The sequence below is a fragment of the Protopterus annectens genome, chromosome 13.part0 (assembly GCF_019279795.1).
Source record: "Protopterus annectens isolate FY-2018-M chromosome 13.part0, PAN1.0, whole genome shotgun sequence".
In the NCBI taxonomy this organism is placed as follows: Eukaryota; Metazoa; Chordata; order Ceratodontiformes; family Protopteridae; genus Protopterus; species Protopterus annectens.
This window is the reverse complement of record NC_056747.1, coordinates 1,185,079,942-1,185,097,185: the sequence shown is the minus strand read 5'-3', so window position 1 is coordinate 1,185,097,185 and position 17,244 is coordinate 1,185,079,942. Positions and strand designations below refer to the sequence as shown.

Sequence of the window (17,244 nt, the reverse complement as noted above, 5' to 3'; positions counted from 1 at the left end):
CATGCCTCCGCACAAGGGCACGTCATTCTCAGACCTGGGAAACTACTGACCCTAAGCCTGACTAGTCTAATATGTAAGCCTGTAGACAGAAGAATCATGAATATGATAAATGATGGGCATAGGAAACCTTCAGACACTGGATCCAACTCAGGTTGGTTTTGTCAGGGGCAGGTCATACCTATACAAACTGGTGTATGCAGCTGAGAACGTCAACAAAGCAATGGATATGGGCTAAATGGTGCACTGTCCCATAAACCAAGTCTGTCCAAAGCACACTCAGTTATCAGTGGCTTAGGAAATAATGGGGTACAGCAAGAGTCTTGGAAAAAAAAATCTTTTTCTTGAGGATGTGAGAAGGAAGAATAAAGGAGACCATTTGTTTGCTGCTCCACGGCTTAGCCATAAAAGAAGCCTGAAAGATGGTGGTAGAGCTTGTATCAGTAGGTAAACCTCATGAAAAAAATGAGTGTCCCAAAAACACAATGTTCTACCCACAACACTCATATGTACAAAAAAAAAAACAGAATTCACAGTAAGAAACTCACATACAAGGCAAGACAGTCCATAACATGCTTAGCATAAAATTATTAAATTTAGAGTGACGGCACAAGGTTCTTCACAAAAAATGAAATTATGGAAGGTTTTCGCCAGCAGAGTACTTGCCTCCATAGCTTTGAAGGACCGCTAGCTGACTATAAGTTCCACAAAGACCTCAGGGAGTGTGCAGCTCGGCAGCAAGAAAGCTCTGAAGCTTTTGGCACCCAAACTGCTCTTTTTATGTGGCTCTATTGGAGTCACTAGCAGGACACATGAAAGGTGCCCTAAAACTTTGAAAGATGGCTGGTGGTCATTTCCTAGGCGGGATATAATTCAAAATAACTTAGGCTACTGCAACTGTGGTCTAATGTTGAACATCAGAGTATGTTCTTAACAAATGAGCTGATCTACAAATGCTTCTTGATGGGTTTTATAAATGTTTAATCTTTTTTGCCATCCTCATTCTGGCAATAATCCAGCAATTTTTTAAGAGAATCCCATGTTCAGGGTGTGCTTTGTCTCAGACTAAAATTTTTGATAAACAAAATCAAAAACATACTATAGTTCCCTAAAATCCAAAAGCTAAAAAAAACATGAGAGGATAGGACAAGCTCATTCTTGAGCAGCTCTATGAAAAATACAGCTCAATAAAATTCACAACACATGCTTGGTTTTCAAATGCTCATTCAACCATCGCACTTTAGTGCGTTTAATATACAAATGATTTCAGGATTTACCTTAGCTTTACTGATTTCCACTGTCCTAAAGATAATAACCTCTCAGTTACTAAAGTCATACTGAAAGCCCTTTTCCATCCTAGCTCTCACGTTCAGGTTGCAACCTTTTCAGATGACCAAGTGTGTCATTTCTTACTGAAATATGGTGTTTTGCAGAACAGACCACACATTCCCTACAAAGGGCTTGTTTTCAGTTTAATGACAAAATATATATGCTTTTTACAGACCTGAACTACTTTATGTCTTATTAAAATGCTTGATATGCTATAGCACAGTTGTCTGCAATATATAGTACTACATTAGGAAAATGTTTCCCTCAAACTAAGAAATTTGTCATTCTTTGTTTTTGCAGGATAGATACAGCTGCCCAAATGACAACACAAATGAACAAGTAGGTAACACTATACTAAATGTGAACACAAATCAGTGCAGCAGTCTTAAAAATCAATCCAGATTACTCATATTTCTAAGAACAATCAAGCATGACATCGGAGCCTTTCAGGACTAGGAATTCTATCAGAATTTTAGGTTACGGTGGATATAAAAAGTGTACACATCCCTATTAAAATGACAGGTTTTTGTGATATAAAAAAATGAGACCACAATAAATAATAAAAAAACTTTTCCCACCTTTAATGTGACCTATACAACCTGTACAATTCAACTGAAAAACAAATCTGTTGGAGGAAAAAATATAAACAAATTAACAATAAGGTGGTGGTTGCATAAATGTGCATACCCTTAAACTAATACTTTGTTGAAGCACCTTTTGATTTAATTACAGCTTTCAGTCTTCTTAGGTAAGAGTCTATCAGTATAGCACATCTTCACTTGGCAATATTTCCCCACTCTTCCTTGCAAAAGTGCTCCAAATCTGTCAAATTGCGAGGGCATCTCTTGTGCACAGTATTCTTCAGGTCACCCCACAGATTTTCTATTGGATTTAGGTCTGGGATATGGCTGGGCCACTCCAAAACTTTAATTTTCTTCTGCTGAAGCCATTCTTTTGTTGGTTTGGATATATACTTAGGGTTACTGTCGTGTTGAAAGGTGAAATTCCTCTTCATCTTCAGCTTTCTAGCACATGCCTGAAGGTTTTGGGCCAAAAGTGACTGGTATTTGGAACTGTTCATAAAAACCTCCACCTTGACTAAAGCCCCAGTTCCAGCTGAAGAAAAGCAACCCTAAAGCATGATACTGCCACCATCATGTTTCAACATGGGGATGGTGTTCTTTTGGTGATACGAAGTGTTGTTTTTGCGCCAAATATACCTTTTGGAACTGTGGCCAAAAAGTTCAACCTTGGTCTCATCAGACCATAACACATTTTCCCACATGCTTTTGGGAGACTTGATGTATTCTTTTGCAAATTTTATTCCATCTTGCAATCCTACCCTACAGTCCAGACATACGGAGAATAAGTGAGATTGTCGTCACATGTAGTACACAACCAGTACTTGCTAGAAATTCCTGCAGCTCCTTCAGTGTTGCTGTAGGTCTCTTGGCAGCCTCCCTGACCAGTTTTAGTCTTGTCTTTTTATCAATTTTGGAGGGACGCCCAGTTCTTTGCAACATCACTGTTGCCCCATATTTTCTCTTTTTGATGACTGTCTTCACTGTATTCCATGGCATATCCAGTGCTGTGGATATTTTTTTGCACCCTTCTCCTGACTGACACCTTTCAACGATGAGATCCCTTTGATGCTTTGTAAGCTCTCTGCGAACCATGGCTTTTGCTGTAGCAGGCAACTGAGTAAATGGCAGGAAAATCTACTAGGACAGCTGAACTTTATTTGGGGTTAATCAGTGTCTCTTTAATTGATGGCAGGTGTGTGCCCAAGAAGACTGAATGCTGTAATTAAATCAAAAGGTGCTTCAGCAAAGTATTAGCTTAAGGGTTGTGCACACTTATGCAACCAGCTTATTGTACATTTTTAATTTTTTATATTTTCCCCCCAACAGATTTGTTTGTTTTTCAATTGAATTGTACAGGTTACAGGTCACATTAAAGGTGGGAAAAGTTTTCTAATGATTTATTGTGGTTTCATTTTTATACCACAAAAACCTGGCATTTTAACAGGGGTGTGTACACTTTTTATATCCACTGTATATCCACCATGGCTTTCTCTTGTCAGCTTTCAGTTTAGCATGCTCCTAAGGAAATCCGCCTTTACACAACTTTTTTTTTCATTCTCTCCCATTAATGCTATGTGGTTGCTCCTTCCTCTCATTTAAAGGACAACGGGATTCTATTATCAAATGCTCAACTTCTCTGCCCTTTTTACAGTTCCTACAATAAATAAACAACAACATAGCATTTAAAATATTTTAAAGTGACTGTTTCCCTCCACTAGAACAGTGCCTTACTGTACACTGTGGTGGTTTCACTTTCAAAAAACTTTTAGCCCACCTTGGAAAAACTTGCTGCAGTCTCCAACTCAGTGAGGTCATCAAGGCCAATAAATACAGGTAGTTTTTTGGCCAATTCCCTCCCCAAACTGACATCACAAAGACCATCCTAAAAACCCACCCATGCTGTGATGTCACAGCTCCCTGGTCCTTCCCCTACCCATACATAAAGTAAACAAGGAAACAGTACATGAGTCAAGTCTTCTGCTGTGAGCTGTCAACCACAGCGGGTTACAGCTCAAATTACCCATAGCACTTTGACAGCTAGGGAAGTTAGGTGTGAAGCAGGATGGGAAATAAGTCGTAGTAGTACAATTCAGGCTTCACAAAAGACTGCAAATTAGCCATTCTAAAAAGAAGTAGCAGTAAAAAGCACGCCGAAAGTGTGTTCTGTGGCATTTGCACTGTTTGTGTTTTAAGCAGTCATTAAACGGCATGAAACATTACTTGAAACTGACTGAAAGACAGCAGTATATGCATGTAAAATCAATGCAGTGATAGGAGCTTTAGGAAGAAAGAGCCCTACATGATGTAGTTTTTTTTTTATAGACAAGCACTTAATTGTGGGATACCTAGAGGCAGACTAAACAAATCAGGATCACTTCAAGATGCTAGATCCCATCCATGTGGTCAGACTCAAATTACATATAAAAATATTTAAAAAACTGTAAATAGTCCCAGACTGATGTTAAAATGTAGGAAACACCACAACATGATGAAATGTCTGGCATACAAAGCAATCTCAGACCCCATCTCGATGGGACTGCTGCATATCTGGAATTCAAGCTCCATTCAAGTAACCTGCATGCGCAACTTCAACTTGGTCTATTTCATCAATACGACTTGTTGGCGAGACAGATGTGTGTCCCAGAGACTCCCCCTTCTCTGGAGCAGACTCCCTTCTCCACGTCAAGCAGAGTACCACATTAACCCTTTTTAAGCACAACCTGGATAACTGGATGGTGAACAGAAAATACACCCCTTGAATTCCACCTGTATCTATGCTAGACAGGGGCATCAGATGCTGAAATGTCGGAACATGGGTTTAAATCTTGGCTAAGCTTGAAAGGGCCTCAGGGCAATAGCTTAGTAACTTCCTATGATCCTAAATAAACATGTTTTTGAGTCTGTGGGTGCAGTTCTCCTTTAAGACTTTAACATGGGTATTTTGATTGTGACATCATCATAAATGATTTGCAAGAATGATGCAATCTACTGTTTTAGGTTTGAAATAGCAGCATGTCCTGTGCAAAAAAGGTGAAGACAGCGTAAAGTACAGTTGTATACACTTACCATCCTGTGTCGGTTGCTGTCTTCTCTTCCATGACGTCAGGTGTATAAAACATGCAGCAGACGCCATTTTCTTTAGTTTTTCTTGCCCCCGATGTCAGGTGGCCCCAAAAAGGTAGCAATATTATATATATATATATATATATATATATATATATATATATAAGCAGCAATATAAACTTTACCTTCCTCTGCAAGCAAATACACCACATAGGTTGTAAAAGATAGAGAAGGAAAGATAAACTTTAGAATGACATGGGGATGGCGGGAGGGTAACCTGGACTGCAACAGTGAATACACTCGAACATCTACATTTATGGTAAGTGTACACAACTGTACTATGTTCTTCGTGTTTCGCTGTTGCAGTCATTACATTTGGGTAGACTCCCCAAAGCTATGGTTGGGAGGTTGGAGCTAAACAGCATTAGGTGCAGCTATAACGCCCTGCAGCACTGCAGTGGCAAAGCCTGCCCTAGACTTAAGAGTAGAGAGGCAAATGGTAATGCTTTGTAAAGGTGTTAACAGAACTCCAAGTAGCAGCCTCTAGGATGTCTTTGGTTGGTACTCCACTGAGAAAGGCTGCTGAAGTAGCTGCAGCTCTGGTGGAATGAGACCTAATGCCCTTGGGCACAGGTTTACCATGGTGCAAGTAGCAGAAATGGATGCATTGGCTTATCCACTTTGAAATTGTCTGCTTTGAAATAGCCTTTCCTTCTGATCCTGCAACATATGACAGTAGTAATTGCTCAGTTTTTCTTAGAGCTTTAGTCCTGCTCAAGTAGAATCTTAGCTGTCTGTGTACGTCCAAGGAATGCAGAATTCTCTCCCCTTTGTTCTGCGGATTTGGATAGAAAGTTGGCAGATGAATTGTTTGGTTAAGAGTTACACTGGAAACCACCTTAGGCATAAAAGTAGGATTTGCCCTCAGAGACACCCTGATTGGGTAAAATATGATAAAAGGCTCTACAGCCATGAGGGCCTGTAGCTCTGAAACTCTTCTTGCTGAAGTAATTGCTAGTAGCAGAGCTGTCTTCCATGATAAGAACTTTATACCAGTGGTAGCAGCTGGTTCAAATGGAGGCAGGGTGAGCTTTTCCAACACATAATTGAGTTCCCATGCACGTAATGGTGATCTTCTAGGAGGCCTTAAATTTTTGGCTCCTCTAAGATACTGCTTTAGTAAGGGATGAGAAAAGATTGGTGGCTCTGTATTGTAATGAGCCGAAATGGCAGAAGCATGGATCGTGATTGATGAAAAAGATAGGCCTTTGTCAAGCATCTCATTTAAGTATTGTAACATCTGAGGAATATGTGGTTCTCCTGTATCAGTTCCTTGTGTTCGATTCCAAGCACAGAATCTCTTCCATTTGTCAGCATAAGATTTTTTAGTACTAGGCCTTCTGGCTTCCAAAATGACATCCATCACAGCTTTACTGAGAGGTGTCGTTTGTATGATTACATGATTAGCCATGCTGCCAGGTTCAGAGTCTGTAGTTGATTGTGTAGGATCTGATTGTTTTGCTGGGACAGTAGTTGTGGTCTTTGAGGCAAGGTCCAAGCTGGGTATTGAGACAAGTTCCTTAGGATTGTGTACCAGTATTGGCGGGGCCAGTCCGGGGCAATTAATATCATCTTTGGCTTCTCTTGTCTGACTTTTAGGAGGACCTTGGGTAGAAGAGGCAGGGGTGGAAAGGCGTAAACTGATAGGTTTTTCCAACTGAAGGATAGGGCGTCCACTTTCCATGCTTGTCTGTGATAAGTCCTTGTGCAGAATCTTTTCAATTGATAATTTTGAGGAGAGGCAAATAGATCTATGTCTGGGCTCTCACATTTCTCTGTTATCATGCTGAAGACTTGTGGATTTAGTTTCCACTCGTGAGGATCCACAAGGTTTCTGCTTAAATCGTCTGCCAGAGTATTTTGTTTTCCCAGCAGGAATTGAGTTGAAGATGTATTTGGTAGGTCAAGCTGTCTCCCACAGTGCCATGGCTAGTCTGCAAAGGGGGTATGAGTGTGTGCCCCCTTGCTTGTTTATACACCACATGACTGTGGTGTTGTCCGTCTTTATCAGTAGTTGTCCTGGATGAAGCAAGTCCTTGAAGGCTGTTAAGGCATTTTGAACAGCTAGCATCTCTTTCTGGTTGATATGTAGATGCATTTGTTTTGGTGCCCATATGCCCTGAATGCATCTTCCTGCCATGTGGCCCCCCCCAGGCATAATATGATGCTTCTGCTGTTAAGGTTTGGCTGGCAGGGGGTATAGTGAAGGGCCATCCCATGTTTTGGTGACAGGCCTTTGCCCACCACAGAAACTCCTGTTGCAGGCAGAGAACGAGAGGAATCATTGTTTCCAGACTGTGTGAATGTTGACTCCACAAACTTTTTAGGTACCATTAAGTTTCCTCATATGCAGTCTTGCATATGGAATTAGCAGGATGCCATGAAGCCCACAGCCTACAGAATTTGTCTTGCAGAAGACTGGGTTTTTGTTGCCATCAGTTTGAAGTAAGTAGTCAGTTGCCTTTGTCTGTCTGGCGTGACGTAAGCCATGTGGGCAGTTGTATACAAGCTTGCACTCAGGAATGTTATCTTTTGAGAGGGTACCAGTTGTGATTTATTTTTGTTTATTGTGTACCCTAGGTTAGAAGCCTTTTCAGAAACACCAGGTGTCGAGGAAGTGTGTCCTTGTTCTCTGCTTGAATGAGACAGTCATCCAAGTAAGGATATATTTGAATACTTCTTTGTCTGCAACATGCAATTACTGGTGCCAGGCACTTTGTAAAGACCCTGGGCACAGTAGATAAGCCAAAGGGCAGTGCAGAGAATTGGTAATGCATTAAACCAGCCTTGAATCTGAGGTATCTTCTGCACAACTGTCTTACTGGGACATGCAGGTATGCCTCTTTTAGGTCTAAAGTCACCAGCCAAGCAATCTTGCCCAGCATGGGCAGAAGCTGCTGCAAAGTCAGCATTTTGAATTTTGGAATGTCCAGGTATGTGTTCAAAATCGATAAATCCAGTATTGGTCGCCAGACCTTGTCCTTTCTGGGTACCAACAACAGTCTTGAGTAAAAACCTTGTCCTTTCCTGTTCTGGTACTGTCTGAATGGCCCCCATATCCATGAGGGACTTAACCTGTTTCTGTGCCTCTGCCCATTGACGTTTTGGCAGATGTGGCCATCCATTTGCCATTGGCAGACTGTGGAAATGGAATCTGTATCCCTGTGATACAATGTTTAGTACCCACTTGTCCTGGGTTATTAACTGCCAATTTTGAGCAAAAAGTGCTAATTTTCCCCCTATGGGTGCTGCCAAAAGATATGTGCTTGGTGTAGGCAGAGGGAAGTCATTGGGATTGCTTTCTGTAGGCTTGCACTTTATCTCCTCCAGACTTGGAGGTGGATGCATCCCATTGCTTTGACCTGTATGAGTCTTGCGCCTGGTATCTGGAACCCTTAGGGCATCTGGATTTGCCAACTTTGAGCTCTGTCTGACACAGGAAAGGACCAATTTTTTGTAGGCCAGTGTCTACTGAATCTTGGTGGCTGCACTTGTAAGAAGTCTTAAACAGTTTGCATAGACTTAGCTTTGTCTTCCTTTTTCTTTAAAACCTCTTCTGTCTTAATACCAAATAGAGAATCATGCTGTAAAGGTGCATCTAGCAATTTAGCTTTAACACGATCAGGCAAATTTTGTTCCTTTAACCAGGCATGCCTTCTAATCACAGATCCAGTAACTGCGGCCCTGCAGGAGGCCTCTCAAGAATGAAAACCACATTGCAAAGTATGCTTTCCAACTTGTTCAGCTGCATGCAATAATTCCTGCAATTCTTTATTTTCTGCACATTCTGAAATCAACATAATTTTCTGTTTCAGCAATCCCATAACATGTTGCTGGTACTTAAGCATATGAAATTGACAGTTTAAGGCTCTGATTGCCAAGGTTGCAGATGTATAAACCTATTTTCCCCATCTGTCCAGTGCCCTTGAATCTCTGTCAGAGGGGGTACGATTTTTTGCTGTTGAGGCCTTAACTCCTTTGGACCCTGTGAAATAGTTTCAGGATCAGCAGCAGGGTTTCTAAATAAAAATTTATGTGAGTCAGGGACCCTGTAATATCTGTCAGGCTTACTGGGAGCCGGAGGTAAGGAGTCCGGGGTCAGGCTTGATTCCGAAAACACATCATCCACAATGTCTAAAACAGGGGGAATGGCTAAAGGCTTGTGCTGGGGGAGAAGAAGGAAATTCCTGAGCCTCTTTTTTGATTCGGAGAAGTCTTGACTCTCCCAGTGAAAATGCTCCCTCAAAGTATGCAAGGTGTCTCCAAATGAATAATCTTCAGGAGGAGATGCAGATGGAAAAGATTCCTCAGAATCAGAATCCTCATAGGGAGGTATAGATAATTCCTGATCAGAAGAAATAGAAACCTGATCAGAAGATTCATAATCAGTGTCTTGCCTAGGCCTCTTATCTGGAGGGGGATGGGTACCCCTGATCAAGGTAATAAGGTCTTCAGCCATTTTGATCATCTGTTTTTTAGACATAGAGGCCTGTGCACATGGCTCCTGTGCCGTTTTTTTAGTTTTAGAAGTTGCTTTTGTCTTTGGTTTTGCAGCTGTAGTCGGTTTGATGTACAAATGTTGAGGTCTGACTACACCCCTCAGAAGCCGGTGCCTGCTCAGCGGCTCCGAACCCATCCGAAGGAGATACATCCGTCGGTCCAATACCCTAAGTATCTTGCAGCATGTCGGACTCCACATGGGTGTCAGTAGAGGCCTGCGACTCAAAGGTAGTGGGTATCAGGGGCTGCGAAGGCGCCTCACTGAGTACCGGCGAACCAGCGACTGGCTTAGGAGAAGCTTCGTCGTCAGTTTTGGATCTCGACTGCCTTTCCCTATCCTTTTCTTTGCGTTATGTACTGCTGTAGTTGGATTGCTATCTGACATTTCTGGGTAGTTAAATCTGTTTCCAAAATACTTCGATGCAAAAATATACCGACGCTTAATAGTGTGTTGGTTAAATCTAGCACAAAACTGATAGCCAGGCACGCTGTGATCAGGGCCTAGGCAAGGAATACAGTATAAATGGAAATCCTTATGAGGTATTTGCTTCCCACAAGTAATACAATTATTAACTTTTTCTGACATCGGTAAAATGCAAGAAAAAAGTTTCCCCAACGGGGTACTTAGCTTTAGTGAAGACTTTGGTTCTGAAACTCAAACTCGACTATTTCAGTAGTCGGCCGACCGCACTTGCGAAATGCTTCTGCTTCGGGCTCTGCACGACAAGAAAGACTAAAGAAAATGGCGTCGGCTGCATGTTTTATACCCCTGACGACCTGACGTCATGGAAGAGAAGACAGCAACCGACGCAGGACCCAAGACTTTGGAATTCAGGCAGGCGTAGGGCAACCTGCCAGCAGATTACCCAAATGAAATGACTGCAACAGTGAAACACGAAGAACATCAAGCATTCTATTTTACTTAGTTTTCTGCCTACTGCAGAATTAAATATTTTGTAAGATTTTTAGACAGAAATCACAACTATGACTTGTACTCCCTTACCTTTCCTATTAAGAAGTAAACGAGAGATTCCTTGGGAACAATCTGTTTTAGTTCTTCAAGTTCCTGTAAAGCAGCCTGAAAAATACAAAATGAAGATTAAAAAAAAATCAGCTTTAAGGCACAAAGAGAAATGCGAGTGGGAGTGTATAGGGCAAGGGGGGTGGGTTTGTAAAATGTTAATGGTTATTAGAGACATCGCACTTCAGTAAATAAGTTATCTTAACCAAACATCAACATCTAATATGTCTGCTTGCAGCAAACAATCCTCAGCATACTCTTAAAAAAAATTGACATCCCAACTTTTTTCAGAACCTTTTCATATGCAGGTCTACTGCTATATTGTTATTTTAATTCTACTTCAGCAGCTCCCAAAGTTGTTAATGACCTCTACCAAGATGACTATCATCATCTTTTCAACTTTTTAAATTTATATATATATATATATATATATATATATATATATATATATATATAAAATAAAGTCTCTCCTACAACTGTCACACCAAACAACGAGCTACCTCCAAAGTTAGGTGCTAGCTATGCTTGAACTGATACTCACCATTCATTGCACTACTTTCAAGAATCTAAGAGAAAGCACATTTTTTCCTCTTCTGGGAGATGCAGGTCATATGCTTCATACCTCCTACATACAATTATCTCCTGCTGGACTATTCTGAAGGTCTGTGATACGATCTTTTTTTCAGTACGAGATACAAATGACACTGTTGTATTGGTAAAAGCCTAACTAATGATCTAATCAAGGGGACAATTGACTACTGCAACATTTTGGTCACTTAGTACAACATTTTACTTGCTACTGCTACAAATATCTCTTCATGCCTCTGGAGAAGCAGAAAAGTGGGTCACTTTCTAGGTACAGTATGGATCCAAACATTAGAGAACTTTACATCAATAAAACATGGACTAAGTATCTCCTAAAGCCTCAAACTGCAAACTTTCCTAAGAGTATACACCAAAAAAGCAAGACATACTAAACATAAGCACACTTTGAAGAAAATACAAAAACTATTTTGCATCATTTTTTTAATAAACCACAAACAATTACATCTGAAGACAAAAATATGCACAAAAAAGATACAGCTGTGAAACATTCACTATATATATATATATATATATATATATATATATATATATATATATATAAAATGCAACAATTCACCATATCAAGTTAGCAGAATTCAAGACCTGTAAATGCCATTCGTGTCCCCTGCTAGTACATGCTGCATCACTGCCACACTGGGTTAGATGGTATGTTCTGCCCGGCTTCAAAAAATACTTTCTCCATCCCAACTCCTTGCCCAGCCAAACAACTGATCCTAAATCTTTTTCATTTCTGTACTCTCTCTGTCATTTAACAGTGCTCCACATATCCGAACCAATACATTACCAGTAACACCACCCAGCTCATATCACCTCTCCTTTCTCATACAGAAACCCATGTACAACCATACATAAAACTTCACACCCTCTGCAACAACTCTCAGTTAACGGTCTTATCTCTGTTATTCTTTACCCCATTGCTAGTAACATGACCAATTCAGTCTCATTCCACTATTTACATAAAGATCTTGACTAAAATTTATACCATTCCTAAAACTTTTTTTTTTTTTAAACTTGTCAGATAATCCAGCCACCCAGCTGTCCCACTCATTTCTCCCCGAATTATTTCCTTACTGAATACTGCTTTCCGTGCTTCCTCCAATCCCTCCCAGACATACTTTATATTACCCATTCACTTACATAACCCCTGTAATATTTCACCAGTACCTCTCCAAATTATCTTCCAGTGCTGACCCCCCCCCACCAAATTCTTCATTGACTTAATTTTTTTTATTTAAACAATCACAATTTTCACTGTTTTACAACATTAAACACCATGGTTACCAGATGTACATTAAGAGGGTCAAGTGAGACCATCTTGTCCTCTGAAAGAAATAGTTATGTCCAGTACAGCACGCTTTCTTTGCTGGGCTGAAATTTGACTTGTCTACACTGACAGTAAGACCTAATTCTTGGAAACATGACAGGATAAAATTCAGGGCCTTAAAAATCTCCCTGGGTGCATGCTTGAATGAGGCAATCATACAGGTAAGGGGAATTGTGCATGCCCTTTGTCCTGCAGAAAACTATTACTGGTGCCAGGCATTTCGTAAAGATCCTGAATGCCTTAGACAAGCCAAAGGGCATGGAAATGAACTAGATGTGCACTCCTCCCGCTGCGAATCTCAGAAACAGCCTATGCTCATTGGCCGTGTGGGTATGCAAATATATATTCTTCGGATCCAGAGTAACAAGAAAGGCCTGCAGGCCAACAGAAGCAAGAGACCTTTTTTTTTTAAGATTATATTTAGTTTCAATTTGTTGACCGGGTAGGTGGGTGGGTCAAATGAGGGACAATATTACAAGATGCATAGTTGAAAAGATTACAGTAATAAAAACCACAAATTAATTTAACTGGAAACTAAATTACACAGTCATGCCACAAGAATGTAAAAGGAATGCAATATATACAACTTACATAAGAATGAGTTTAGTTATATACATTACTACTGACAGAACATTACAGAACTTATCATGCTAAAACATCGCAAAAAGAAGGCAATATATACATTTACATAAAATTAATGAGTTTAAGTTATATACACTTTCACAAGGTTCTGTTTTTTAACCAGCATCTCGAAAGCATAAGCATTTGGATTCCTTGACTTTGTATACTTTTAATACTTTTTAAAGGCTTTTACTGTATTAATGCACTTAATTTCATTTGATGGATAGTTCCAAAGTGCAGTCCTGTGGGAAAAAGCTTTCTCGCCTATGGCTAGCTTGAATATCGGTCTTGAAAAAGGAAGTGCGTTTGTTCCTAAGGAAGTAGTTTTGGTCTCTCAGAGATAATTTTCTTTTGAGAAGGGGACAGTATCCTGTTTCAAGAGCTTTAAAGATTAGAGTCCTCAGAATAAGAGTGGTTCTATGTGGAAATGGGAGCCAGTACATCACAATGTTTTCTTTGGTCAGCTGAGAGAGCAAATTTGCAAATTCTTAGCTCTGCAGTCTTTAGTTTTTGGTAGTTATAGGAAGACTACATATGCTGGGCAGTGGTAGAGCAAATTCAAGTTTAGGAAAGAGAACATTTTTGGCAGCAGATTACTGGGTAGTTAGGGATAAAAGTGCCAAGCCTAAATATTTCTGCACTTGAATATTGAGAATAGTTACCTTTTGTGTCTTTGATTATTAGTTGTGGTAGAGATGGGAGCTTCCACTTACTTACAAAAAAGCATGACATTAGTTTTCTATGTATGTAGTAGTAGTTTGGTCTGTTGTAGCCATGTACAAAGTTCCAAGAATTTGGACTGCATGTGTGTGGGGAATAACCCGTGTTTTGCGTCCTGGAGAAGTATGTAATCTGTGTACATAGTAATATTAAGGTGTCAAAGATAGAAAAATTGTGTAAAATCTTACCATAACCATAGCTATCCTCTTCCATGTTGCAGTATTCTGCATATCCCTTCAGTCTTGCGTACGTACGGCCAGTATCCAAAAGCTTTCAGGCCCTCTGTGGTGCGTCAGACGTGGATGAGATTTCGTGGGCCATAAAGGTGATGTCGGCACTCACCAGCCCTCAGAACAGTACCCCCAGTCGGAGCCAGTCCTGTAAGGGCAATGCCATATCATTTCCATCCAGAAAGGGAAGCTAATAGCTGATAAGAGGGGAAGGAGCGTGGGAAGGAATACTGCAACATGGATGAGAAGGACATCCATGGCTATGGTAATATTTTACACAACTTTTCTATGTCCTTCTATTCCCATGTTGCAGTATTCTGCACATGGGTGAGTGCCAAAGCTCACTGTGGTTGGGGTGGTGGTCTAGAGGCAGATTCCAGGAATCCATGAAGGACAGCCCTGGCGAACCCTGCCCTGGACCTGGTGATGATGTCAAGCTTGTAGTGCTTGGTGAAGGTGTGGACTGAGGATCAAGTAGCAACTTCCTGGACAGAAGAGGTAGCCAAACCTTTGAAGACTGCTCCTGAAGATGCCATTGCTCTTGCAGAATGAACTTTAACTGTCCCTTATTTTATTTATTTTACATTTGTTGACCGGGATAGTCTGACTGGATATATGTCAATTTTCAGCAGAGACTCTGGGAGAAACGCTCCAGATAACACAGACAGAACATAACAGATATGAGTCAAGCATATTTACAAAGCCCTCTAGTACGTACTCACAATATACACAGTGTGTAATATTATACAAAAACAGGTTGCAGCAAGCTATCATGAGCAAGAGATGCGCACTATATTAATTTAAATAAGGAATTGAATAAGTAGTGATTAATAAGGGTTAGTACAGGGACAAAGCCAGTGCTCTTTAAAATACTGTTTGAGGCCTTTTTTGAAGAGACTTAAAGAAGGTTCGAGGGTAAGGTTAGATGGAAGTGAATTCCAAGTTTTACCAACAACGTTGGCAAACAGGGAGTCGCTGGCTGTGTTAATGGCTTTGTGTGTTTGGACCAACAGTTTATTGGATGATCGTAGTTGCCTTGAATTACTGTATGGCTTTATGATATTTTTGAGTGCCAGAGTATTTTTAGGGTGGTAGAGAATTTTGTGTGTTACTATCAGCTGATTCAAAAGAAGTAGGCTAGGCAGTTCTGGCCACCCGAGAAGACTGAGGTTTTGATAGTAATGTGTCCTATATGTTGAGCCTATGGCAAATCTGGCAATATGGTTGTAACAGTGAGAGAGCTTTCTAAGTTCAGTTTTGCTCAAATTGGAGAATATGGGGGAGGCATACAGGAGGGAAGGTGTGAGCGGGCGATTGCAGTCCTAGCTAATGGAGTTAGAAAAGTTTGCTTCCATATAATGAGCCACACTTATTAATGGTTTTTATAGTTTTATTGTTATGCATATCAAATTTGAGATTGTCCACTATTACTCCTAAAAGCTTAGTATGGTCATCTGGAGAAATAGAGAACCATTGTTGGATATTATGGAGAAGGAAAATTGGGTGATCTACTGGTGGGGGTAAAGAGGAGCAGTTTAGTTTTGTTGGGATTTAACAACAGAAGGTGATTAGAGCCAATTTTCAACTGTATTAAATGTTTTGTGTTAAGGTTTGCAGGTCTAAGGGGGGGGCGTACAGATCAGGGTAGAATCGTCTGCATATTGAATGCAGGCTGCATCAGGGATGGCAATATGAAGACTGTTGATGAAGACAGTAAAGAGCAGAGGACCTAGAATAGAGCCCTGAGGGACACCAAGGATGAGAGGCAGTAGGGTGGACAGTTTGCCCTGCATAATACAGCCGGTCTGCCATTCAGATAGGATAGGAACCACTGAATAATATGGTTATCTAGGGAGATGGATTTTAGTGAATGGATGAGTAATTTGTGGTTGACCATATCAAAGGCTTTTGGCAGGTCTAGAAATAGGGCTGAAGATAGCCTGTTGTTGTTCCTATTTTGGAATATGGTATTTGTAAAAGAAAGGAGGGTGGAGGTGGTGCTGTGATATGGCCTAAAGCCATGCTGAGAGTTGGCAAGCAGACCATTCTGAATGAGATAGTCCATAAGCTGCTTATAAATGTACTTCTCCATTAATTTGGCTAGTGGTGAGAGAATGGTAATTGATCTGTAGTTGGACAGATCTGTTGAACTTCCACCTTTGTGGAATAGGATAACATGGGATGTTTTCCAGATTGAGGGGATAGTTCCATCAGTTCGTGTTCTACTGATTAGGATAGAGATGGGGAATGCTACGGCGTCAGCAGCTTTTTGTAGGTACTCTGCAGGAAGGTAGTCAGCAGAAAGGGTGGTTGGCTTTAGTTTTTTGATAAGGGATCGGATAAAAGTGGTAGAGACAGGTTGGAAGTTAAAGGGAGGATGAGAAGTGGGTGTGTTAGAGTGGGTGGGAGTACGTTGTTTAGCTAAGGATTGAATAGTTTCAGTTGCTGGGGATTTATGGGTGCAGCTTGATGGGGTTGTAGTAAAGTTGGTTAATACCTACCCAAAACTTTTGGAGATTGCTTTGGTGCTTAAATTAGAGGGTTTTTTTTTGTCTAGCAAAATGAGTTTTTTTGCATCATTTCTAAGTTGACGATATCTCACTTGGTCGTGGGGGGGCTTTAGTTGTTCGCCATTTGGTCCAGGCTATATTTCTTAAGTTTGATTTTTATCTTAGTTTCCTTTGTGAGCCATGCAGCAGTATTAGAGTTAGTCTTTATAGTATGTGCAGGAGCATGGCAGTCAAGGATGCTCAGGAATTTATTGTTAAAGAAAGTTACAGCTTCATCTAGTGGAAGGCTTTTCAGGATTGATCAGTTGACCGATTTATGTTTGTTTAGGAAGTTAGCAGGATTAAAGTTATTATTTCTGATTGTTTTGTACATAGTTTTGTGGTGGGTTTCTGCCTTATGCTTAATAATCTAAGTTGGTGAATGATCATTTAGGTCATCGGGGAGAGTCCCACCTGTATACAAACTTGGGTGGCTATTGATAAGTACCCAATCTAAGATAGTTTGCCTGTTGGTGGGTTTACTAATCCTAGGGGGAGAGGTTATTATTTGTGTGAACCCAAACAGATTTATATGGGTGACGGGGGAATTCAGCTAAGCAGGTGCATCAGTTAGTGTTAAAGTCTCCAAGAAAAAGAAGTTATGTATTCACCATAACGTTCCATCTGAGTAGATACTTCA

At 40.5% G+C, this 17,244-nt stretch overlaps 1 protein-coding gene across 1 annotated transcript in view; it reads right to left on the bottom strand.

Annotated features, from left to right (window-relative positions):
• Positions 1 to 17,244, bottom strand: part of CDC27 (cell division cycle 27) — a 2,763,676-nt gene that overhangs the window by 286,015 nt on the left and 2,460,417 nt on the right. Inside the window, exon 22 of the mRNA XM_044055179.1 lies at positions 10,537 to 10,611. Within this exon, the coding sequence (XP_043911114.1) occupies positions 10,537 to 10,611 (75 nt within the window). The remainder of the gene's footprint in view (positions 1 to 10,536; positions 10,612 to 17,244) is intronic.